The 26,451-nt window shown below is 39.7% G+C and overlaps 3 protein-coding genes and 2 pseudogenes across 8 annotated transcripts in view; 1 reads left to right on the forward strand and 4 right to left on the reverse strand.

The window, feature by feature from the left end:
• Window positions 1-15,026, reverse strand: LOC146455470 (uncharacterized). 3 transcript variants are annotated; one of them, XM_085094167.1, is made up of 4 exons: window positions 14,894-15,026; window positions 1,624-1,728; window positions 1,235-1,267; window positions 1-441 (listed from the first exon to the last, which is right to left on the reverse strand). In XM_085094167.1, the coding sequence occupies exons 2-4, from the start codon at window positions 1,687-1,689 to the stop codon at window positions 226-228; spliced, it is 315 nt and encodes a 104-aa protein (XP_084950293.1). In that variant the 5' UTR covers window positions 1,690-1,728; window positions 14,894-15,026; the 3' UTR covers window positions 1-225. The 3 variants fall into 3 exon arrangements, with proteins under 3 accessions (XP_084950293.1, XP_084950292.1, XP_084950291.1); XM_085094166.1 differs by having other exon boundaries at window positions 14,770-14,900; XM_085094165.1 differs by lacking the exon at window positions 14,894-15,026 and adding an exon at window positions 3,495-3,615.
• LOC146455471 (uncharacterized) overlaps window positions 9,025-26,451 on the reverse strand; it is a 25,535-nt pseudogene continuing 8,108 nt past the window's right edge. Inside the window, exons 2-3 of the transcript XR_014859019.1 lie at window positions 13,218-14,198; window positions 9,025-9,836 (exon numbers count right to left, since the gene is read on the reverse strand). The product of XR_014859019.1 is annotated as an uncharacterized LOC146455471 (transcript). The remainder of the gene's footprint in view (window positions 9,837-13,217; window positions 14,199-26,451) is intronic.
• Window positions 9,854-11,120, reverse strand: LOC146455472 (uncharacterized; annotated as a pseudogene).
• Window positions 11,912-13,210, reverse strand: LOC146455473 (uncharacterized). The gene has a single exon (XM_085094136.1). The coding sequence runs from the start codon at window positions 13,203-13,205 to the stop codon at window positions 12,375-12,377; it is 831 nt and encodes a 276-aa protein (XP_084950262.1). The 5' UTR covers window positions 13,206-13,210; the 3' UTR covers window positions 11,912-12,374.
• LOC146455474 (uncharacterized) overlaps window positions 14,487-26,451 on the forward strand; it is a 41,357-nt gene continuing 29,392 nt past the window's right edge. Inside the window, exons 1-7 of one of the 3 annotated variants that reach the window (XM_085094133.1) lie at window positions 14,505-14,707; window positions 18,794-18,899; window positions 20,476-20,588; window positions 21,311-21,395; window positions 22,992-23,164; window positions 23,779-23,905; window positions 25,434-26,451. The exon at window positions 25,434-26,451 is cut by the window's right edge and continues 244 nt beyond it. In XM_085094133.1, coding sequence (XP_084950259.1) covers window positions 14,541-14,707; window positions 18,794-18,899; window positions 20,476-20,588; window positions 21,311-21,395; window positions 22,992-23,164; window positions 23,779-23,905; window positions 25,434-25,514 — 852 coding nt within the window. In that variant the 5' untranslated portion in view covers window positions 14,505-14,540 and the 3' untranslated portion in view covers window positions 25,515-26,451. Of the gene's footprint in view, window positions 14,708-18,793; window positions 18,900-20,475; window positions 20,589-21,310; window positions 21,396-22,991; window positions 23,165-23,778; window positions 23,906-25,433 lie in introns of all 3 variants that reach the window. The other 2 variants (XM_085094129.1, XM_085094131.1) reach the window with 2 other exon arrangements.

Consider the following 26,451-nt stretch of genomic DNA (forward strand, 5'->3'; position numbering starts at 1 on the left):
TTGAAGGCATTGCAGTTGGATATACTTTTATTTTCTACATGATATGGAAGTGCTTTTAAAGTTTATATTTGTTATACAATTACCATAAACGTGGTAGTTACGTTCCGATTCGGTTAGTCATATTTCATGTTAGTTTAATTTTCCTAATGTTCTCAATGGAACTACTTTCAGAGCCTTCACTTCAATTGAGCTTCTACCAACTGCATTTCATACAGGCTCGGTACTTCACAGAACAAACCTGCAGCATCGATAATTATAATTAACTCCGGCTGAATCCCAGTTTCCTTCCCTCCCGAGCCTGAATTGGGCCAAGAAATAGGACTCTGGGCAGTTGACATTTTGCCTGTCGAGGAACATAATTGGTTTGTCCGATGCCGCGTCCATACGAGTATGGTGGTCGTCGCACTGCACGTTTGCCTTATCAACTCTGTTTTCCAGGGCCTGAAATAATGAAAGTTATTAAGTAATATATCAAACACGAGAAAGTGTGTTTGATCAGATATCCAAACACTGAAAAGTAGGTTGAAAAACGAGGCGCAGCCGAGTTTTTTTAAACGACTTCGAGGTGTGTGGATATCTGATGAAACACACTTTCAAGTGTTTGATATGGCTTCTCAAATGATCAATAATTCTTGGAGAAATTCAAGGCTAAAGTTGGCAAAATTTTATGGTAATTAGGATCACATATCCAAACCACGGTCAGGATAGTGATTTTCTTTGTTTTCTCTTGATGAATTATTAATGAGTTTGAGAAGTAATATATCAAACACGAGAAGGTGTGTTTCATCAGATATCCAAACACTGAAAAGTAGGTTGAAAAAATAAAATTCTTATAAAAAAAGGGTATATTGGTTGTTACCCAAAAAAATTCGCGCTTCTTGGATGTGCGATGATTATAGCCAACTCAGTGTTAACTCACTATCATTTATAACATAGAGGGAAAAAATTACTGAATGCTTATTGGCCGAAACAGAGGGGAATTTTTTTTCGTAATTTTCTTTTCACCGAGGACAAAATTACTCACTCCTGATTGGCTGAGCACGCTATTCCTACATTTAGTAGGGTTGTTCTATTTTGTGCCAAAACAACAACGACTTTGCTCAGGTTCTTTGGAGTGTGGGGGCAAAATAATAAATTTGGAATGGTTCAAAGTTCATCTTCTACTTCGGGCCCTTTTTCATAGCAAAAAATTACAACAACTGTAAGACACTTATGTTTTCTAGCGCTTTCTTACCTTTACTCTTAGGAGGAGATCTTCTACGTCAATCTAACAATGTATGACAAATGATAATGAGAACTAAGTAGCGTCCGAATCTTCGAGATAATCGTTGTTTAAAATATCGAGACTTGGTATGGTTTATAATTTTAATCGATATTTTTATAGCAACACTCGACTAGGATATTGAAACAAAAGGTCGAATTTCTGTTTTTGTTTCTTTATTGTTTTAATTTAAAACTTTCTCGTTTAAAATCCCTGAAACTTGACTTTAACATTGACCTGGAAACAAGGATGACATTTTTATTGCCCACTAGACTGCACAATATAAGTAAGTTATTAGTATTTTTAAGAGACCATCATGGTTTCTGTTACTTACGGTTATTAAAACACTGGAAACGATTTACCTGGCCATGACTGGAATTGGTCAAGCAAATAAAGGCAACAGCCAACAGACAAAAAAAACGCTTCATGTTTGCCCTTAGTCTTCAGAAGTAGAAAGCGACCTGAAACTGAAGAGAACAAAATCAGTGAACACGGTATCAGTCCAAAAGTGTATCTTTAGTTAACTAAACTATAAATAAAGGAAATCAAAATTGCTCTTTACTCAAAGCAATTTTCAGTCGAGTGTCGAAAGATATTTCGAGTTTGGTTTGGCTATACATTGCACACTGTGATTGGTCAGTAAAATTCGCGCCATGTTCTCCACCAACAAGAAACCAAACCAAAACCTATCGTCAGGACGTGCTTCTACGCATTTCCCGCGCTTGGCATCTGTTCCTACAGCTCGTGTTTCTGTTTTAAGACACGTTTTTAAAAACGTGAGGAAGAAATGAAAAATGAAAGACATTTTCGAGTGAAATCGCCGTAGGTTTTAAAGGGGAAAGAAGGGAAAGTGTTAAATAAATATGAAAAACAAAAAAACAAACAAATCGAGCGTAGAGTAATTTCCATAAACTTTTTAAATAAAATAATAATATTTTAATAAAAAAAAATATTTTTTTGAACAGCGAATATTCAACCAGATAGCATATACATATATATTTTTTTTTCAAAATCGAGGGATAAGTTTTTGATATTTTCACTGAGTCTTGTAAACAATTTTCCCTACAAAAGCTTTTAAATTAGTTAGATCTAGAACTGGAAGATTTCACTTTCAAAAATATCTACTGTGATTTACTAAAGCAGCTGAATGAGACAGTCTTGTGCTTTTTTGTACGACAGAATATGGCGTGGGGTTGAAATTCAAATGAAACCTCCAAGTAACTAATCGTAGATGTAAAGTGATAAAACGGATCGAAGACTGAATGCAGAACTAAGTGCCAAAATTAGGGGTGAGTGTTGACACAGATTGCACCAAAAACGATTACTTAACAAGAATGCTCCGAATAAAAAATGTATATAAAAAGCAGAAGGTACCACAGGAAAACGAGGTCTTTACACGAAAACTCAAAAGCTAGGATCACCTGGTACAGTGTAATAAAACAGAATAAGAGGCCAATGAAACACTGCTCAATAGTTTTCGCTGGAATCGTGATCAGAGTCTGATCCGCGGCTTGAAAAATGTGTTCTACTAATGTAAAGGATGGAAAAGTGCCTCAGGAAAGTAATTTTAAACAGCTTTTGTTTGAGCTACGAACTCAGAGCATAGAATTAATTTGTACAGCACGATAAAAAGTTCCTACAGAACTATTAACGCTCATTTGAAATTTAGTTAGAACTTTTGTCCAGCCAAGTTAAAGACCGACAGGGGCACACGACGGTTCATTTCAATGGATATCTGTTTGGATAACCAGATCACCTAGATTTTAAAAAAAGCCGAAATATTTTTCAGTAAAATTTCAGCTCAAAATTTCGTAAGACGGTTTAAACAGTTCGTTTCGTTTTCATAGGGGCAAATATCTCTTTCAAAATGCGAATAAGGTCAGCTAGCATTTTCGTAAAGCAAAAACCAGCTGAGAAACCAGCTTAAATTTTCACCTTAAGCATCCGGAACAGATTAATCTGTGTTAACTTACTCACAAATGTCTTTAAAAGGACACAAAACGACTTGGGAACACAGGAGACAACATTTTAAGTTATTTTGCTTAAATATTCTTGTTGGGTGTCTCTGGTCGATGCCACGGCTTGGACTGGGTGTTGACTATAGAAGTGATGAGTGAAAGGGCTTATTTCTGTTGGTCGATTGTGTTGGTGGAATTCCGATAGAAAAAGGCAAAAACAAACTCGCGAGAATATTTTATGAACACAACATAAAACAGCGAAATTCTTAACTTACCAAGATTTGATCAGTCTGAAGAAAGTGTCAGTAAATGGTTGTTATGTTCCTTGCACTGAATGACAGAGATCGCCTTTGCACTGTATATTTTACATCTACTTTACCACATTTCGTGCGCAGTAATAATTAAAATTTACTTTTCAGACAGCTGAGAAAATTTGGCAACTACTTGAGAATTCATTTGTTTGCTTAAATCAACTGTTCTACTTATTGAAAAAATTTAAGTTAAAGTCACCAACTATAGATTAATTCACTGGCTCATGTTATTGCATTCATTGAAAGCGATTTGGTGTTAAATCACTCGATTGAAAAAACCGTTGTCTGGTTAAATGCATTAACCGTGAAAGATTAGACCCAACAGCTTTCTGGCAGCATTCAGTGAGCATTGGCCTATGAGCTTATTTACATTCAGAAATATTAAAAGCACGTGCAGTTTTTACATATTTCTCACGGACAGAGCAAAAAAGGCCAAACAAGCGCATACTAATTTTTTGAGACACCTCACCTGAAGTTCATCAGGTCGTATCGTTTACGATTTACACTTTGCACGGAACAAAGTTTTCCTCAATCGAGTGTAATTACATGTAAGATAAAGCTTAAATATTATATAAGATTTGGAGATGATGAAACGCACTCGATGTACGCAAGTAACCAAGTACTAACCAATAAATATGCTGATATCGCATTGCCGGCGGCGACTGAGTTGACAGAATTGCTCAGCTGTGTCCATACCGAGTTATTTACCGTGTACAACTTGATGATTAATGTTCAATAACTGACCTGCTACCGCTAAAGGTAGCGTCAGTTCCATATCGCTATCAAGATTGTTTATCACGTTAAAATTTTGCGACACTCAAATTTCAAGTATGTAGAAGATTGTTCAAACGTTCTTTAAGGTGGCCGAACACAGTTTTCCAGTATACAGGTGTTAGTAAACATTTTTTTTAAAACACGTACTTCTGAGTAACCGAGTTAGCATGGCGTGCAAGATTAACTAAGAAGGAATAAATTTTAAAACTTCTTGTTGAGCAGGGTGCTGTTGCTATGGCAACGCAGCAAGCTATTAACCGTCCACACATAATGGTTTTCCTTAATTCTTAGAAAATGCACTCGTTAGATTTTTTTCCATTTTTTGTATCCAGAAAAACTCACAAAATACTGACAAAGTGACGCTGCTTTCATGTAATTTTAACAGATAGACTTCCTGTAAATGTTGGTTTAATTTGCACATTAATGTTTTTTGAAGATATCCTCTGTTAGATTTTGGTTTTTGATTGTAGGCGAGTTACGCTTCTAGAGAACTACTACGAAATTCTAACGAGTGGTTCCTTAGAAAACAACAAGAGGACGGACGGACGCGTGCTGGACGACTGGCAAGAAATAGGAATATTCATAAGGAAACATGCATACCCCGCCAAAGACAAACAGAAAGCATGAACCCTTCTTGAAGGAAATGTTAAAATAGATTATATCTCTTTAATGCTTTTCAATGAACTAAGAATCGTCTATCGTTTACTTTTTTTAATTATCTAAGGGCGCGTTCTTTTGGGACTACAGTCGAACCTCTATTAAGCGGCCTCCTTGGGGACTAAAAACTGGCTACTTAATAGAGGTAAAATATAAATTTGGTAGAAATGGCCGTTAGCATAATTTTATTGCCTCTCGGGGAAACCGCTTGTTGAAAAGGGAACATATGTGAAGATAAATGCAAAAATCATTTAAGCAAAACATTAATTAAGTGCCCTGTATTTGCGCATTTCAAAACCGTGCAAAGTTCTAGCTCTAACGTAACAAAGAGAGCATGTAGTTGATAAGTAGAGTACTTTTCAGTGCTGAGTATGTACAGAAAAATATGCAAATTTATGTCACAAAACATCAAATCAAGTTTCGTAGGCTTTTTTGGCATCAGCAGTCTGTAAACATTTTAGCTCAAAATATTTCACCTTCATATTATGTCACCATTTCGCTTAAAAAGATCATTTGCTGGCCGCTTAATAGAGGTAAAAAAAAAATAAATAGTAAACTTGCAACAGCAAAAAGGTGGCTGTGGCCGCTTAATGGAGGTGGCCGTTACACAGAGGTATCGAATACATCACTTTCTGACAAATAATTCAGGACTTTGGAAAGTGGCCGCTTAATAGATGGGATAGACGGTATTTGTGTTCTTTTGGGAGCTATTCCGTTTTCGAAATGAACAGAATAGCATTCTGTTCATTCTGCTCCCGATAGCACAATTAACAGAATGAAAAGAATACCGTTTACTCGGAATAGACAGAATACGCGTTCTTTTGGGAAAGTTTGGGCGGGAAATCCGCTCGCGCGCTGACATAGTAGCTCTCAGGTCATCTCCGCCAAGGGTATTCCGTTACCAGATTTTAGGAGCGTTCTTTTCGAAATTGAAATTCCGTGTATTCTGTTGTTCCTAAATCGGAATAAGAATAGCTAGAATAGCTCCAAAAGAATGCACCCTTAGTGTGCAGTAATAAGTTGGTAAGAAATCTTTGATTTCCCAAAACCAAAATTCTAAATTTGAGCTTCTTATCTCGAACGACTGTGATAATGATGCTGACTGTGTGACAACAACCAACGACGTTGGACAATTATAATGACATTTTTTTCCTCCATCAGAATAAAGTTTGAAGAGTACAGGTCACAAATTCAAGGCAAAAGTGATTTTTCTAGAAAAACTGAGAGAAGACTTAACTTATCACTGATATCGTTCTCAAACTGTAGAAGAACCGCACTATCGTAATTCACCACTATCTCCAACTAAATCTTTTTTTCTAATGAATATATTTATTGACAAAGCACATATAATACAACGGTACTTGCAGACTTACAATGCCGCAATGCCTACAATATATATAACGCGAGATCAAATTCACGTTTCAAGTTGATACTATTATTGGGAAGACAAGCCTTGGCACCAGTTATGGTTAAATAGAATACGCACTTGGGGTATTTAAAGGATGGCTTCGCAGTAGAGAGACAATCTTCGGTAGAGCTGGAGTGTAGTTGTCTCAAATTGGGTGGTTCTGAATTGCGCAGTCCGCTGTCCACGTTAAGAAATTATTTCCATCTACTTCTTTAGCGATCCTATTGAAAGAAGTTAAGTTGTCTTCATCGAAGTGAAGATCATTCACAGCGATAATGCCAGATCTGAAATATTGTCCATAGTAAACTGGTTTGTTGTCGATTAATATTTCCTTATTATTCCAAATGATAAACGGAAACCCCTACTGGCGTGTTGTATACCAAGTACACAACAGCGCAGTAAGCTTTGTTACTAGCATCGCCGAACCCATGCAAGTAACAATCAAGCACCTCTTGTTTTGGATGGTCCCAAATACACCTACTGATCGTAATACCCCTTATTTTGGATAAGTCTTCAATCCATTCGTCCCATTTCTTCTTGACTTTCCCCTCGAGTCTACCATCTCAGTCGAAATTTTCACAACGCAAGTCTTGAAACAATATTTTCATGCACACAATGATGGGGCTAATGATTCCCAGGGGGTCAAAAATGCTTGCAAGCAGACTTTTAACAAACTTCGCTAGGTCGGGTGCATGTCTAGCGCTTTGCTTGCAAGCTTCTCAAAACTAAACTGAATAACATCTTTCTCACAATCCCACGGAAGCCCCAAGACCTTTGGAGAACTCTTGCTAGCCTGCCCCGAACCTAGGATGAACTCTGCGTAGCTCTCTTCTTCGCTGGTCACGATCGCGCTTTCCGTTGCGTTACTCTCAATCTGCGCAATGCGTTCTCTCAACACTTTGTCATTCGTCATCCACTTTCTCAATTTCAAACCCCCACTGGCCATCCTCTATTTGGATTTCTCGTACAGTGTGTACGTGTCGCTCGTGTTGCTATCGCCCATTACCAAGTCGCCAACGTAGAAACCTTCGATCATCTTTCGCACAAATTCTGGGTCTTCGTCCTTAAACTTCGAAATGTGGTGTCTCAGGTCTCAGCGTCGCGTTTAACAGAAACGGAGACGCATTTAAACCGAACACAACACGGCAAAAGCGGTACACTGCGATTCGACTACAAGGATCGCGCACGTTTTGTAACCACAAAAATCTAAGATAATCTCTGTCTGCACTGTCTACCTCAATGTTAAGAAACGCCTTTTCTATGTCCCCTATCAACGCCACTCTCTTCTCTCTGAATCTAACCAGGATGTTAAACAATAAAGGGTTGAGGGAAGGTCCCTTGTGCAGGCAATCGTTCAGAGATGTCCCCCCTTTCCTACCTATGCCGACGCGTCATACACCCCCCTTTCCTGCCTATGCCGACGCGTCATACACAACTCTCAGTTTCGTGGTGTTCGCCTCTCTGCGTATGACTGCTAAATGGGGAATATAGTGACCCCTATTTGTCTCTTCTAACTGTGCGACCTTCTCTATCACTCCTGATCTAACTGTTCCTTTATAACTGAGTCGTACTCCTGCAAAACGTCTGGTTCCTTTCTAAGCTTCCTAATCTGACTCTTCATGAGCGACAAACTCAACTCGTAATTGCTTGGCAAACTACCCTGACCTTCCTTCCAGGGGAACTTAAGTGAATACCTATTACCGTTGAAGGCAATACTGTCTACAAACTCTTCATACACTCCATCACTCTCTTTAATTCCTAGGGTTTCTAAGTCCCACAACCTTTGGACATTCCCTTATAAACTTGCTAATGATACACTGTCTCTGCCAACAAAATTTACGTTAACTTCCTGCGGTCTATCTGCTGGCTGTCTAAATTTCAAGGGTCCGGAGAGAACCCATCCTAACTCTGTCTGTACTGTGACTGGCTCGTCTACCTCCCCCCGGGCTATCTTGTCTGTCTGAAAAATCCACAAATAGTCTGCCCCTACCAATACATCTATCTCTAACTGTTCGCTTCCCTTGCAAACGTCGAACAGCCATATTTGCGCCAAATGCGGGTAGTCCTTACGCGCAATTTCCAGATGTTCGTTCTGCACGCGCGAAATTTCGGGAGCAACAAAAGCTTCGATGCGCATAACCTTCCCCCCACCCACTGGGGTCAAATCTATTTCAACTACATCCCGCAGGTTTGATCCAGTAACCCTTTGGCCAAAGGTGTTAACGGTCAACCATTCCCTTCTAACAGATAGCAATCCGAACGATTCTACCCCGCGGGAAGTGACAAAGGACTTATGACTAGCCGAATCAAAAAGCACTATAATTCTAGCGCGATCCTTCCCTGCTAAATGGGCCTGGGCCGTTTGTAAGGCTACACTGTTCCCGGTCCTGACGTGCATACTATTTCCCACTAGTTCTGCACCACCCTGGGCCCCTTGGGTTCCGATTTCTGTCCTTCTTAAATTCCCTTGGGAGGCGATTGAAATCGCCGAATGATGTTTAAAATTACAATGCCTACACGTTACGCTACGATCAGTACAATCTTTGGATAAATGTCCCTTTCTTAAACATTTACAACGTCTACCGTATTTAAACAATAATTGCTTACGCTCCTCGACGTCCTGGACCTTTCTGCAGTCTTCGTGTGGATGCTCTCCTAAACAGAAGGCACAGTTCGTTTCTTTCGCCGCTTTCCGTGTGTTTCCTGCATACAGTGTGGCTTCATTGGTTTTTCTCTGGAAGTCTCCAGCCGAGTTCCTTTGACGTGCGCTGTCATTGTACTCTTCTCGTATTCTACTTCTTGTTCCAGGCCTTCCAGCAAGTCTCTCAAGTTCCACTGATGATGATCTTTACCTCGCGTAATGGTCAAACGCAGCGTCTGCGGCAACATTTCCAGGACAGATGGTACAACTACCGTGGAATAAGTGGTCTCGTCTACTCCAAGTGCTTGCAAGGCTCTGTGTTTGGTCTCCAGGAAATCGTACAAGCTCCAAAGTCTCGACGAGTCTCTCTCGTTGTATACAGGTTGAACATGCAAAAGTTCATTCACGTACGCTCGCTGGATCGCCTCCTTCTTTCCATACCGTTTGTTCAACAGTTCCACCGCTGCTTGATAGTTTGCGGACGATAAAGCGAAACCCGCGATCGCCGATCTGGCCGGTCCCACAAGCAAACCTCAAAGATACGAAAATTTGTCGACGTTTTCTAGAATGTCATTTCGATGTATGGCGCTCTCAAACGAGTCACAAAACTCTTGCCACTCGTGCACTTTTCTGTCAAATTTACGCACCTCCAGTTTCGGCAGTCTCGCTCGGACGGATTTATGCTGGCTTGCTTGTCCTGTCTGCATTGGCGGCGAATTCTGGTGCTGCGGTACATTTTGTACTTGTGCTATTTGCGGTACGGTTAACAGTTCTTCGATCGCAGCCAACTTGCACTTTATGTGCGACGCAAGACGGCTGCTCTCGTCTATATCTGGCCATATCATAATAATAATAATAATAATAATAATAATAATAACAATCTTTAATGAGGAAACTTTTTCACTAAAAAGTGGTTTACAAAAAGGACCTCGAAAATTAAAAATTAAAAATTTACAATGAATAAAAATGCTAAAAGATGCTACTAAAAACTAATGTATCTTATGTGTAATACAAAACTTAAATCAATGAATTAAAAATCTGACTCTTCAAAATATTTACATTATCAGAGGCTCGTATAGTTTTGTCCAGTGAGTTAAAATCACTTACAGCATGATAGCCAGTTCTTTGTTTACCCCAGTTTCTTTTAATGGATGGAATTTTGAGGTTTGCTTTATTTCATGTGTTGTAACTATGCTGTTCTTGCTGAGTGACTAATGTTAATTCGTGATGCGTGAGACCATTAAGACATTTATATACATGTACGCATCGGCGCTGGAAGCGCCTTTTTTCTAGTGTTAACCACTTCAGTGTAGTTAACGCATCAGACGCAGAGGAATACAGTGGTCGATCTAATATTATTTTAGCCGCCTTATTTTGAAGCACTTGCAAGCTAGACATTAAAGTTACATTATGTTTGTCTCCCCAAACTAAATCAGCATACTCGAATAAGGGCATAACAAGGCTTTTATAAAAAAGGATGCGCGCCTTAAACGGTAACAAATGCTTAATGCGTCTAAGTAGGCCAAGCCTTTGATTAACTTTCCCTGCCATGTATTCGACATGATTTGTCCACGAAAAATCCGACGATATTAAGATTCCAAGATATTTAAAACAAGTAACATTGTTTATACAATGATCAAAGATTGAAACAGTTAGAGCTATTTTCCTCTGTAACTTCTTGTTACTGCCTATAAGCATGCATTTGGTTTTGTCCAGATTCAGTGTTAACTTATGTTCATTCAGCCATTTCGCCACAGCCAGGAGGTCTTGGTTGAGCTTTTCAGTCAGCTCCTAAGAGGAAGACCCATAGCAGTAGATCACCGTGTCATCTGCATAAAGTGATGCTTGACAGGCATCTAGAACGCTTGGCAAATCGTTAATGTAGATGACAAATAGCAGAGGACCCAGAATACTTCCCAGAGGGACCCCATGGGTAACTGGCAATTCATCAGACAACTCGTTCCCACAACATGTACGCCGTTTCCTGTCAGTAATGTAAGAGCAGAACCACTGAAGCGAGTTCTCACATAAACCAATTTTGGAAAGCTTGCGTAGCAAAATCCGATGGTCCACAGTGTCGAAAGCCTTGGTTACATCCAAAAACACGGCCCCACACAGTTTACCTTGTTCCACGTTCAATAAGACTTCATCAGCAAATGATGTCAAAGCAGATTCAGTAGAGAGCCCCCTGCCTGAATCCAAACTGTTTCCTTGTGAGAAGGTTGTTAATAACCAAGTACTGGTAGAACTGGGAATGCACGGCTTTCTCGGGAATTTTACTGAGTGTCGGTAAAATAGAGATGGGTCGATAGTTCGATGCATTTGACCGGTCGCCTGATTTAAACAAGGCTGTAATTTTTGAGCATTTCCACAATTTAGGAAATTTACCAGTAAGAATTGATCGATTCAACAGCTTAGTGATGGAGGGAGTGATTGTATTAGCAGAGCTCTTGAGTAGTCTAGCACTAATTTTGTCCAAACCAATTGCTTTATTTGTCTTCAAAGAAGTAAGCTGCTGAAGCACAAACGATTCCTCTAGTTCAGTTAACTGGAACTGAGACAACGGTTGTTCTAAAACCAAGTTGCAATTCGACCAGGTAGTCGTTATTTTGTCAGCTAGGCGCTTGCCTATGGATGCAAAGAAGCTATTCAAAGCCGCAGCAATGGATTTGGAAGTGGTGTGCTGAATGCCATCGGAAATGATGCACTGAACCTTTTCTGAGGATGAATTACGATTGCAGCTTCGTTTACAGCTTTCCACGTTTTGCCGTGATCTCCTCTGGCTTCCTCGATCATTTCACAGTAATATTTCGACTTAGCAGATTTTACTAAGCGGTTTACTTTGTTCCTCAGTTTCCTGTAAGTGTTCCAGTGCTTTTCTGAGTTTGATTTACGTGCTTTACGATGATACCAGTCTCGATCTCTCATTGATTCGCTAATTTTGCTATTCATCCAAGGAAGAGGTGTTCCATTCACACGTCGTCGTTTGACAGGTGCATGATCGTCTGCAACTTCTGAAAACAGTTTGTTCCAAGTTAATAAAGCGTCATCGATATTGTTTTCATTGTCAACGACGTGCCAAGGAACATTCCTAAGATCTTCGTTAAATGAATTCGCATCGAAATTCTTGTAAGAGTGATACTCAAAACATTCTTGGATGTGCTTTTGTGTGCACACCAGCCTTTAGAATGCAAAACACCAGGTAATGGTCGCTCAATGGAAACGGAACAACACCAGATTTAACAATGCGATGTTCATTATTGACAAAAATCAGGTCAATCAAGGTCCGTGAGGTGTCAGATATTCGAGTAGGCTCTTTTATCAGCTGTGTGAAGTCAAAAGCGCGCGAGAAGTTGAGAAGTAGTTATTTGTCTTTCTTGGGCAATTTTGAATTTGGCATCATGTTTGCGTTTAGATCTCCTAAAATGACCACATCCGATTTTTCAAGATCAACAGCAGGCATACTATCTCGCAGAGACGAAATAAAAGTGCGAAGATCGGCATCTGGTGCTCTATAAGCGCAACATAATAACGTTGGCTTACATTTATCTCGAATTAACTCAATCCATAAACATTCCTGTCCACCAGTATTGATATCATTCCGCAAACGAAACGCCAAATCTTCTCTTACATACATAGCAACTCCGCCATATCCCTCTTTATTGCCAGTGCGATCTAACCTTATGCACACAAATCCAGGGAGTTTTATTTCAGCATCACTTGTTGAGGAATCCAGCCAAGTCTCGGACAGAGTTAGCACGTCAAAAGTTTTGTTGTTAATTCCCTCAAGACGCAGAGAGTCGGTTTTGTTTGCGAGACTTCGTATATTCAAGTGAGCAATCTTGAGACCTCTAGTGGACTTGATATCAGCAAATGTCTGGTAGCCGGGATTAATCTCAATGTCACCAGCAAGAGCAATAAGAGTCAAAGCAAAACAGGCACGATGAAAAAGCTTACAAAGCATAACACTCTTCAGTCGTCCATTAGACTCTTGCCTCCGGGTCGGTTTGTTTCGATGAAATGAAGCACCAGCAACTTCAGCCCTGCAATTCATCTGGGAAACAAAATACGTCTCTCTATCGTTAAGCAAAGTGTTCTCATATACATCTGAGAACCTGAAGAACTCCAAAGTGATGTAAATACAGAGAAACACACATAAATTTGCGGAGAGCTTGAAGCCGCGTCCGAACGCCATGATGCGTCAGGCTTAAATCCTCTGTCAGGTTTAAATCCTCTGTCACCTTTTCGTCGTCTCCCATCAAGGCCAGGATCTGTAAATCGAGGGGCGCTATCTTTTCAAGCTGCTCGTTTAGCGTGTGTTTCCATTTCGCCAGCTCGGCCTTCCTTTCCACGATGTAATGTTCAAGACTGGCGTCTACTCCTGGGAGGATTCCTGCAAGGTATAATCGATGCCCTCCTCGTCGCTTTTTCTTTTTTCCAACCTCCGCGGTCATTTCCAATCCGGCTCGAAGGACCAAGTGTCGCGGAATCTTTCATGAACTCCGCACTTGCCGGTTCACAAACTGAAGACGACTATAATTCTTTCCTTTTCTGAAGATTTATTTTACATTTACAATCTGACAATCTCTGATCCAATCTACAATATTCGCGATGCACAGTTCCGTTCACAATTCGTTCTTAATCGACCTGATTTTACATTACAATTGTACTAAGATTTTCTAAGATTTGCGCAACAAGTATTTTTACTACAATCACGAGCACCATATAATCCCAAGACTACACTATTGTAATTCTACTAAATTTAATTTCAATTACACAATTACACGCGTTTCTCTTCCTTATTTAGCTTAATACTACGCGTGCAGTTACATCGCTGTCATGCAGTGTATTAACTTCGGACTTTGCCGGAGTACAATTGTGCAATCTGCTTTGCTCACCAATTTTTAAAGTATTGCTCGCGTTACTATTTCGTGACATTGTTCATGAAATTTCCAAGTTAATATTCTACGTCACGCACATCAGTACTTCTTTCCCGACAAGAATAATGCAAAAATAATTCTGACTTTTGATGCTAACGCAAGACTACTCAATTTTACTGAGAACTGAAAACAGCAAGCGGCAAATATAGGCTGACATCGTCATGTGGCCATTTCTGCCGTTTGCCGTAAACTAATCTCTCCATTGTGTGCCCGGATATGTCGTTTTGTCGTGTCTGTTCATATTTTAACTGTTCATCTTGCTATGTCATGTAATATGTCGCTATAGTGTGAACCAGGCCCAACAAAATTAAAATCCACGCGAGTATAAATGTCATTACATTACATTAGTGCTTATTTTCTGCATTTTGTTTTTTTTTTCATTTTTTTTTTTCATTTTCCTAGAAATCTAATGAACGGCGATATAAAATACTTGTGAACATGTTTACGGCTCGATACACCCCAGTCCAGCACGGCTACGTTCGTTCCTTGTCAGTAAATCTCGTGGCAGACAAAATGGCGATCACGAGATGAGAGATCGAGTCAGTTCCGGTTCACATGCCACTTCACCGGTTTAGTAGTTTTCATGAGAAATGGCGGCTGGGATGACTGTCCTTATGCTCCGATCTGTTTGGGTGTGTATTTTGCTAAAACTCGTTTTAGCTTACAAGAAGTGTGAGAGAATCGACGTGTGTAGTTGTTCAACAGATGAAGGGGAAATTAGTCTCTGGGGACTTGCCGAAAGTGGCGACCGACCGCGGTAAGCAAATCATGTGAGAATCTAAACAAACCATTGCAACTGAAACATCTACATAAACATACCTTATCAAAAGAAGCCAACGGTTGAACAAACTTGTCTCCTGTGAGCTCAGTCATTTGGTTGGGCCTTTCCAATGGTATATCTGTGTAGACATTAACAAAACTAAATAACCAGTGAAAGATTTACCTGAAAACTTTGACTGTTGAGTGTGGGTTTTTCCCAATGAATATGCAATGCATCCAGCTATTTGGTTTGTTTGTCCGACTCAGTGTATTTTTTCTGTTCCATTCCTTTATTATCGTCACACCGTACTGATTAGCTATATCAGTTTTTACTTTTCTTGTCACGCTGTAATTAGTTATATACAGTCGACTCCCGATAACTCGAACCTTCAAGGGAAATTAAAAAAGGTTCTAGTTATCGGAAGTTCGAGTTATCGAGGGTAAAATTATATAGAAAATGACCTGAAAGGAAAGGAAAATTGGTTCGAGTAAGCGCGAGGTTCGAGTTAGCGAGGGTTCGAGTTATCGGGAGTCGACTGTACTTTATATTTTTCACGTTTTAATAAGCTATGTTGTATCCTTCTGTATTTATATCACACCCACTAGCGGTTTCTGTTACCTGTACTGAAGGTGGATGAAGTTTCATCCAAAACATGTTTTGACATGTTTTAAACTCATTCAGTCTTCATAAAAGTTATTTCCAACCTGATGGCTCTACGAAAAAATAGAATGTCATTGTCCAATTTTCCTCTGACGATGAAAGGAATTGTTTTCCGAGTTTTACGAAATATTGAGCTAATTATTTACCAAACTGGAAAACTATAGTTTTCTTTAAAAACGATTAAGGCCTTCCCAACAGCAACGAAATGAATCGTTGAATGCCCTGCCTTATGCGATTCGGATAACAAGTTTTCCTATTTCTTTTTACTTCAGGACAATTGTGAAGTTTTAATCTTGCTCAGACTTCAAAGCTTGAAGGAGAAAACAGATTTTATTGGATTAATCTACAATGACTTGTTAAGCGTTAAGGCGAAATTTTGTTGTGCATGCAACATCTGCAATGCCTCATGAATATTTTACTCTCTTCTTGTTGAAAAGAAATTGGGCAAGAAAAACAGTTTCATACAGTATTGACAGAAAAAAAACCTTTTCGAAATACTTCTCTTCATCCGTCGAATGACCCGAATGACGTCATACATAGCGTGATCCAACAATAGCCAATAGCTAGAAAAGACTACTTCTGAAAACGTGATGTTATGGACTGAACAATCAAGTGTTTAGTTTAGTGTGTAACCGTACCGTAGGGAGTTAAACTTCGAAAAATGAATCTAAGCGTGATCAGTGAAGCTTTTTTTTAAATTTAAAATTAAAATTTGATTCCGGACTGGAAGATAAAGTAAACCTTCAAATGATACTTTATTTTCTTTTTCTCCTCTTCTGCAGAATTGAAGAAGTATATCACTTAGCGTTTCTAGTGTATAATACAGCCTCTAAACCCATAAAAAATTCTTAGGTAAAGTCAAAGCAAAACTTTACAATTTATGATTTGCTTGGTTTTCTCTTTATGAATTATTAATGAGTTTCAGAACGTTAATTGTCATATGCCGTACGCGTGATTTATACTGGAGGGATCATTCCTATAAGAAAAGTCCATTATAATATTATATAAAAATAATGTTTTCGCTTTGTTGAGTCAACCTTTAAGTTTACTATTTTATTCTATGATTTACTAAAAAAAAGTTTCAAGTTTTTTAAAATGAAGTATGTGAAAACTGGTCGGCACTTTGTTTAACAACCGGAGTTGGTTGAAACACCGACTCTTTTCTTATTTCATTTTATTTCATTTTACTTTGTTTTATTTCATTTCATTTTATTTTATTTTATCTTTTTTCATGTTTTATTTTATTTAGTTTATTTGCCACATACAAGTTACAATGATTAATAAATTACAATCATTACAATGATTTACAATGGTTACAAATGATTATAAAGTTATAGTGATTAAAGTACAAGAGATAGAAAAAGAAGAGGTGAGGGAAGCTAATAAAAACCATGGGGCTTGTAAGACTTAGGTTCCCCCCCCAGAGAAATAAATGTTCACTAACCCTAGACAATATGATAAAATGAAGTACTGACAAGTCATATTTGTACACCCTTAACATAAGTAGATGATGATATTTAATACCCCTAGCCAATCAAACTATTGATTGCTGGTAGGCTGTAAGTAGCTAACCTGCAAACAGCTGCTATTTATTTGTTGATAATTTATTTGTCTGTTTTTTATTTATTTATTTGTTTATTTATTTATTTATTTATTTATTCATTCATTCATTCATTTATTTATTTATTTATTTATTTATTTATTTATTTATTTATTTATTCCTTTATTGATTTATTTTGTTTTGTTTTGCTCAAACAGCTACCGTAATTCCCCCCCCCCCCCCCCCATAGGCCATAGATGGCCTATAGACCAAAAATAGCTTACAAATAGCAAAAATTTTATTCCGGTGTTAAGCCCCTCCCGCCCCTACCCCTTCTTTCCGCCTATAGGCCCATCTTTATGTAAACACTCCAGGAGTGGACGGAGCAATGACTATTTACTATCTCGTCAAGATGTAGAGTTTTTCTGGAGACCGTGACCCAGACGACGGCATTGAAGAAGAACTGCTTTTCATATGTAGATCATTCTGTTCTTGCGTAAACATACGAATAACAATGAGGTTTGTATCAAAACAAGGGCACCCCCAATTTCGCTTCCAATTCAAGATCCGATATGCTGTGCCTTTTAAGCATGGTTTTGTCCATGCGTTTCAATGTTAAGATGGTTTTGGCCATCTACATTCAGTTGACTTTGCGAGACAGGAATTCGATGCTTTGTCTGCTTTCTCCCTGAGGCACGTGGTGTGGCAACGCGTGATTCGGGGAGCGGGCGGGTTCAAAGTACGAAACTTGATAGGACATGGGTTTTGTTGCATTTTATTTGAGCTGGCTCTGTCGCTGGTTTCATATAGAACTGCTACACCGTGCTGACGAGTTCCAATAAGAACGAAACAGCTGTCCACGGTTGCAGCCCTGTTTTGTCGGTTTCTGTCGGGTTGTTGTCTCGCAAAGTCAACTCTTTCACGTAGTATCAGCCTTGCAGCCCACTAAGCACACAACTGTAAAATGGGCTATAGACTGTTTTCATATGACGTCACGGCGGCCATGTTGGCGTCCCAAAACAAAGAAATGGCGGCCATGTTGGTGTCCCAAACTAAACCTCTGGGATTTGAACCCTATTTTTATGCAAATACTTTCTTTTGTTTTAGTAAACCAATATGGCCGGTAGTCACGTGAATGAAAACACTCTATTGTCTTCACACTCACGTCGGGCAGCCAGTGACAGTCTTTCTTCTAGTGGATAAAGTTATCCGCTCTTTGAACAACTAGGGCCTGGTCTGTAAGAAAGTATGGTTTGCGGTTTCATCATTTTGCTAAGGCCACCAGACTTTGTGATCAGCATTAACTTTCTTCTCATAATATCAATGCTTATTTTAATAAATGTGATGGAATGTTTTAAGCCTGGTGAATAAATGAGAATGATGTATTATTCAGTAATTGACACAGGCATGCTCGGAAAAAAAATCCGAGTGCTCCTATCAGGAGTCGAACCTAAGACTTTCTGGTTACTAGTTCGGATACTCTACCACTGAGCTACAGGAGACTCGTAGGACCTAAGGCCATTAAAATAGGTTCATGGGACAAACATCTCTGTATACTGTGTACTGTCTTCCTTCCTTATTGTACCCCTGAGTTCATGCCAATTAAAGATATGGTCTCCCAAGTTGAATTTTCTTGATATTTTAATATCTTCTCCCCAGTACTTTTATAAGAAAAGTATGAGGACAAGACAGAAGAATTTGTTCTTTAATATTAGGGGTTAAAGGGTCAAAGGTGAAACGTTTCTGAATAACCTCGGGGGGAGAAAACCGAATTAATAACGTATTTTTAAAATTAGCCGCCGTCATGAGATTCAAAAGACAAATTCTCAGGTTTAAAAAAAATGATGATTTCTAACTTTGTAACCAAGGTTTTATCAATTCAGGTTTGCAGACATTCCATCCAATTATCGAAGCTATAAGTCATTCAGCTGGAATCCTTGTTATCCTTATACGGTCAGCAAGAGTCAAGGCAAATGTCGTGATGTCGCCGTAAGTTCTAATAATTTTCAGTAGATTAACGAATGGGCAATCTGCGTAGTGTAAAATGCAGTGCAATTGGTCGTATTTATATTGAAAAAGAGTCTAAAAAGACTCAAATTCGACTCTAAAACAGACAAACTTATCACCATAAACTTTGTATCTCGCGGAAACATTTTAATCCTATTCATAAGTGTACGAGACAGGAGATACGCTAGCCTCCCTGAAATAAGCATCACCAACTACCCCTCCCCACCCCGTCTCCTCCACCCCCTTCGTGCAATGAAAATTACACTACACCACACTACTGAAAAAAGGTTATAAGTAGATGTTGACTTTATCCACGTTTACTACCATGGGACTAAAATATGTTATCCAATTCTTCAAACTAAGTTCGTTTATTGATGTTAAAGGGGCGGTGTCACATATTTTAGTATTACTTTGAATAACCAAAAAACATACTTCAATCGATAGAATCGTTATGAAGCCTTCGGTTATGAAGTGAGTGATGATTGATTGAAACTGAAAATTTATCAACGATAAGAGGCTAGGCTTTTGTGGACTTTAGATGCAAAAGGTTTTGGTATATTGTAACGCTATTAAGTTCGTTTGATATTCACCGACGTTTCGGCAGTGCTGCATTCTTCAGGGTGGCATGTTGAAAGTTCGTTATTTGCCGTCATATGCAAATAATTCAAACTGTGAGCGCGTGCCAAGATGTTTGGGCGCGTGATCATAAAAATGAGAAGTCGCGGTTGATTCCGAGAGGGGCGACTGTTCTAAATTTAAAAGTGAATCTCATTTCCTCGCGCTGTCTGAGATCCCTCTGTGCGAGTCCCCCTTTCACTACCACAACACGCATGTCCTCTAGGGAATGACTGGGGCCATTAAAATGCTGCGCCACAGGCAGATCTCCCTTATTGTGTAGCACATCTAGGCGGTGTTCCCTGAATCGGTCAGCTAATCTGCGTCCCGTCTCCTCAATGTAGACTGCTTTGAAGAATTTCCGGCAAGAGATACGGTATATGATGTTTTCTGAAATACGCGTGAAATGCCCTGTGATCTTTATGTGTCCTCCTGGTGCTGGAATTGAGGTGGACTCAGTGATGTGAGGGCAGGTACGGCAGATGGTCCGCCTACAGGCAAAAGTGTCCGGCTGGTGCGGTGGGTTGTCTGAAGGAAGACTGCTGTGGACTAACAGATCCTTGAGGGTTTTTGCCCGTCTGTAAGCCTTTAATGGTGGTTGCGAAAAAATCGCGCGTACATCTTGGCACGCGCTCACAGTTTGAATTATTTGCATATGACGGCAAATAACGAACTTTCAACATGCCACTCCCCTGAAGAAGGCAGCACTGCCGAAACGTCGGTGAATACCAACCGAACTTAATAGCGTTACAATATACCAAAATGTTTTGCATCAGATGAACAAGACGCTACACAGTTTTAATAATATTATCAACTGATTTGTGGACTTTAGCCGAGGGTGAGTCACTGGAACGGCTTTTTGGCTTATTTCCTGGAGAGGGAAGCAGATATTGAAGTCTTGAAATGATCGACCGGCACTATTAACATATTGCATTTGCAACAGGCTTGCGTTCAAACAAGGGTTTATTACTACTACGCCATTGCTAAACAAGACACAGCCACTTGCGTGTTGACCTCTGGACAGTGTGCTTTGAAATATACCATGAAAAGTTGGAGGTAGGTTTGAACGATTCGGTGACAAAGGTTGTTCACGACAGGTTAAAGAAACCATTATCTGGTTGTTGATGGCGCTAGGTATGGCATGGTCAGGTGTTGTTACACGAGGCAGTTTTTTCCTCTAAGATTTTGCAACACCACAGCATAGTCAAAATCATTGTAGAAGAAATTGCGCGTACAGACTTGCCGCCCAACAACCATTCCCCCACCCCCCCCCCCCCCCCCCTCCTTAGTCCATCACCACCAGTACTCGCAAAAGAAAATATTGAGTACAATTTGTCCTGGAAAAGCCGACTATTCTTCTACTTTTCACAATGTTGCAAGATACGTTTCGGCACATAACAGGTAACAGTTTTTGGAATGCGCGGTGTATTGAGCCATTCCCGCCGAGTGATGAAGCGAGTCTTTTGAAACAACAATATCGTCACACCAAACATAGCCTCCCTTGCATGCCTTGCAGATGCTCTTTTGGCTTGTCAGCCAATCTTGAGGGGGAAAGATTGCGTGCGGAGCTACACCAAACGGTGCACAGGAATGATGCATTCACACGCAGACAAGCTAAGCCATGTTTGTTGTATTACCCTGTACAAATCCTTCTATAATCTGCACTATTGTTCAACAAGGATACACTCGCGAAAAGAGGCAGGAAGTGCCTCCCATACTAATTAAAAACTTCATCCAATTTGTTCTGTTTGTTTCTTCCTTTTGTTGTTTTTTTACAGTTTAACTGTCACATTAAAATGCGATGAATCACTGGAGGGAAGAGTTGAAACGATGAGCGTTCAAAAGTTCCCGTCCACTGCTTATGTAAGTCCTCTGAGTAGATTTTAGTGTAACTAATGACAGCAGTTCTGATGGTCTAGTTTTTCACCTACACACTAAAAACATTTCTTCATTAACATGCCTCGTCTCCTTTCTGCTCTGCAGAGGCTACTCCATGAAAAAAGGAGCGTCGTTCCCCGCGCCCCCTTTTACTTCATTTTCGTCTTTCTCGCCCCTTGTTATTTCACTGTCTCCAGTCGCTTCTTTATCTACGCTCGAGCGCGAAACGGGCTTCTACGGATGAGAGAGCCCCTTTCTCGAATAATATCCTCTTGGATATGTTGTGAACTTGAAAAAGACACCGCTTCTCCACAAATCAGTAGCTTCTTCCAGAGGGGGGGGGGAATCCTTGGAAGTTTTCGTTCCAAAGATATCTTAAAAAACTATTGGCTTCATCGGCAGTTTTAATATACACGTCATGTTTTATTAATAGAGTGTTTTTCTTGAATGACTATCGGCCTGATAAATGCCCCTTGGAAATTTGATTTTCCTAAAACAAAAATAAGCGCGAGAGGCAAACTCAGATCGAGGTCAAATATGCTAGTTTAAGGAAAATCACATTTCAAAGGGGCATTTATAAGACCGATCGATAGCCTCGACTCCAGAAACACTCTATTGTTTTGTCGTTGTTTGTTTGTTTGTTATTGATGTTGTTGTTGTTGTTTACCACTGAATTTTTCAGTACAAACGTTTCTGAGATTTAATGCTCACAACTAAGTTCAAAAGAAAAATTCGAAAGAACAGCGTTGGGGATAAAAGTATATGAAAGCCGCCTGTTTGTTAATAAATTGGAAGAATAGAATAAATGCGAGATTCTTTCCAGATCGGACACTATGCGCTGATTGCGTTTCTCCGCGGATGAACACTATCGCGTTACCTGATCATTTTAAACCAACAAGATTCGGAGAAAATCTAGTGTTGACACTGAATAATACCGATGAGTGTCTCACGTGCTCCGCTTACGAAATCATTTTTATGTGACTATTGAAGTCAACCAGAGAAATGTTGGAAGTCTCCAAATTATCCTCAGATAGATGGAGTCAGACAGCACGCTATTTTCTATTTAACGATTATTCCACGGGCGTGCGTTGGATATGAGATGGTAGATAGCCAATGAGGCGCGTCAGCAGCGAGTTTGCTATAATCATAATCATATCCAACGAGCGTGAGTGGAATAGTTTTTTTATTAAAAACAATCAGAAATATTGTTAGATCTTGCTGATTTCGCTTTGCAAGAACAACCACAACACTATTTAATGGTCGCTATTATTTGGGCATGGAATAATGGTTCAGTATATACCATGGAATTGTGTTAAACAATGATCCACTTTTTAATAATCCCATTATTTAAAACCTCGTCAGAAGTTGTGAATACTTATCAGTACTACTTAATGAAAGTAAATATATGAAACATACATGAAAATATATCTAAATATATGAAACAAACTACTTAATAGCGTTCTCCCCACCAATTCTCAGAGGTGAAGAACTGAGCCTCAAAGAGGCTGCAAGATCGTTTTCAAATGTTTGTCTCTTCACCACCCTGATCTTCATTCACTTTTTCCTTTTTTTTTTCTTCAGGATACTGTTTTGCATTCCTATCATGCTTGCCCGAAGTCTCCGCCTGCGCCGCCTACGCCGGCTCCTGAGCCGTCTTCACCTTCCGAGACTGCACCTTCCAAGGATAGCAGCTCTGGCGATAGTGCCGAATCCCAAAGCTCTGGATTGAGTTTAGGAAGCAAACTAATCATAACGTATGAATACTGAGTGAACATATTTCATAATTGAGAGAACATTGCAGTTATGTACGCAACTTAAGCAGTGGCGAAAAGAACGGAATTCGAACCTATGACCTCTGCGATTCAGGTACCGATGCTTCGATAGCTAATTTAGGAGAGCCCTTCTCAGATGTCATGGGCTCGAATCCCGTTCAAGCCTGAATTGTTTTCAGGCTTTCTCTTCGCAGCTGCTTAAGATGCTTACATAACTGCAGTTTTTGCTTATTTATTAATTCTTTCACCCAGAGTTCAAAAAGACATTAATAATTCATAAGCCCATTGACCTAAGATCACTTCATATCGATAAACCTCCTCCTTATTAGTATGCGGTGTTTTATCAGCTGATAAAACACTCCTCATTAGTATGCGGTGTTTTTCTCGTATGCTAATTTCCAACGTTTACAAAAACATAATTGTTTTGAACTCTATTGACACACGCTTTTCCAGGAATGTTTTTGAAGCCGTTCAAAAAACTCGCAGCACGTCTTTTATCGGGGGTAAAAGCAGGTGAAGCCGAGTGGTTTTAAACCCGATAAAACACGTGCTGTTGAATGGCTGTATCTCGTCTAATATTGTCTTTTCTATTCCAGGTTTTGTTGTCTCTCTGTCGCCTACATCATTTTTGGAACTTTGATTAACAAATATGGCAGACATATGGAGGGAAGGAAAGCTTTTCCGAACTACGCGTTTTGGTCAGACTTGCCTCATTTAATGAAGGTAACTTTGTAAAAACAGTTTCGATATCAAGATTGCTAAAATTTGCAAATAGGCCATTTCCGACTTGCTGTGAACCTCATTATGAAAGAGAGGCTAAGTGCAAAAGCTTTTCATATGAAAATAAGACGGAACTATAAAAATAAAGCTTAAAAAAAGGAAAACCACGGCAGGAAAGTACTAGCACTTTGCGTGGTCACGACAATGAAATAAAAAGTAACACCGTATAACGTCTGTCTCAATGGGGTTAATCGTTAGTCGTAAAATGACCAAACATTTTAGTCGTTAGGCGTAAAAAAAGGAACATTTTCACTGTAAGTCGGAGAAAAAGTTAATCTTATTAAAATTGCTAACCACAATTTTCATTTGTTAAGATCGCTTATTAGGACATTTTGTATCTTTTCTAGTGGCTGATGTACCCTATTTCAGCCTTTTTACATCTGGGAAAAGTCGTTAGAGACCTATAGACCTTAAAAATAATTCTGAACTTTCAGTAAGGCAAACGACTTTTTTTTCAGATGTCCGTTAATCGTAAAGGAAGAAAAATTAACCGTAAGCCGTAGAAAAGCCAAAATATTAGTCGTGAACTGTAAATTCCTTCACCCCATTGAAACCTTCTATAGCCAGTTCTACACACCTGTGACTTAATATATATGGAGTGTCAAAACCTTGAACATTCTGTTTCACAGAAATCTACAGCCACATACCCGGTTTTATTTGGCTGATCATGCATAGTTAAGGATTACCTCAACAGATCTTTTCTGGAGTTCCTGGGCTTGAGTCTGCAGGGGTGGGGGGGGGGGGGCATTTTGTACTCCCACTCCACCCCTCTTTCTAATCTCAAAACCAGTTATCTAAGCTATGGCAATGACGATACTTGTAGGGTACATTTCATATCGCGTCCGCAAAATGGAATGATGACGTCATATGTGAAGGTTAATCAGCCGCCATCTTGAATTTGTTGATTTCTCTAAATTATAACCGCAGTAAACCGTTCAAACTGACTAAAAATAATCAATAAAAATCGATAAAGAAATGGTAGAATGGTATAACAATGTAAAGGAAATGACAATGCACAGTAAAGGCTTGGCAAAAAGGTAAAACAAATCCAAATTTCGAAAACCACGGCTGTAAAAATCTTGTTGATGTGGAACTGTAAGCGAGCGTAGCTTGCGCATTGCAATTGCAACTCGTTGGCCAACTTGGCCGAGCATGCATAATTTCATAAACATTGAGAGAAATCGTACGAATCAAGCACCACCCGAGTGGTATTTTTTGTCTTTTCGTGTCAGTACCTCTCTACGATGTTAAGCCACCAGGTGCACCAAAGGAAAAGTCACAACATTTGTTGCCTTACTCCCTCGCCCTCCCCCACCCCTCCCCCGTTGTGTGTTCTGAAATTTCTTATGATGTCGCTCCTTCTCCTTCTTGATCCATCTAATGTTAAAACTGAAAAACTTATTTAACTTTCCAGATTTTCGTTATGTCATATACGCCACTGGCTTCATCTGGTGAATTTTTTTTTACTTAGGATGGCGGTACGTTTACTTTTCATTCACTTGGAAACTTGTATGGGAAAGCTTCGGATGGCAAAGGTTATACCCCCGTATAAGAACATCACCAAATGATGCTCAGAGAAATGTTGTTGGCTGAGAAGAATTCTGTGCAGTGTATCGCTCTCTATATGCAAGGATTAGATCTGCGTGCCAAGAAAGAGACCTTGGGCTTGATTCACAAAGCCTTCCTAAGTTAACATGTATCCTAAGTATTTCTTGACAATAGCCTATTATTTCTGAACAGTAGTCTATTGTTAAAATGACAGTAGACTATTGTTGGACTAACAATAATCTATTGTTAAAGCGACAATAGACTATTGTCAAGATAGAATACTCTCTTTCTTTTAAAAAAGACCCAAATTTCTGCAAAGCTGATCGGGCTGCGTCAGCTTGCATAATAGGCGCTTATTGAGCCACTGCGGGAAGCGAGAGACATTAAACGTGAAGCGCGACTCGCGAACGCGAAGCGCGACTTGAAAGCGCGGAGCGCGAGACCAGGGGGAGTTATATTTGTCTCCCCCTCGTCTCGTGCTCCGCGCTCGCGAGTCGCCCTTCGAGCTTAACGTCTCTCTCTTCCCGCTCGGCTCAATAAGCGCCTGTTATGCAGGCTAGTCTGCGTAGAAAACTTAACTCGACAGCGACATGATAGAGACCAAACCGAGAATCAACAGAATGCGACAACCGTGGACAGCTGTTTCGAGCTGGTTGGCTCTCCTCAGCTCGGTTTAGCACAGCAAAAAGTAGAACAACCAACGCTAGTCGAGTGGTCTACCAAATGCACGTGGTAGTGATTTCGGATGGGCCGAAATTCAGACATCCGTCCACATCATAGCGCGTGACTACGAACAATGTCGCTGTCGCAATAATTGAATGAGAAAAGCAAAACTTTCCTTCACAGGTACATGGTCAAACCATGTTAAAAAAATGTACAGCATATCGGATCTGAAAAGATCTACGGCCCAAAACAGAAAAGTAAACAATAATACTTAAAAG

This window comes from Pavona decussata, unplaced genomic scaffold (assembly GCF_977016875.1).
Source record: "Pavona decussata unplaced genomic scaffold, jaPavDecu1.1 SCAFFOLD_273, whole genome shotgun sequence".
Lineage (NCBI taxonomy): Eukaryota > Metazoa > Cnidaria > Anthozoa > Scleractinia > Agariciidae > Pavona > Pavona decussata.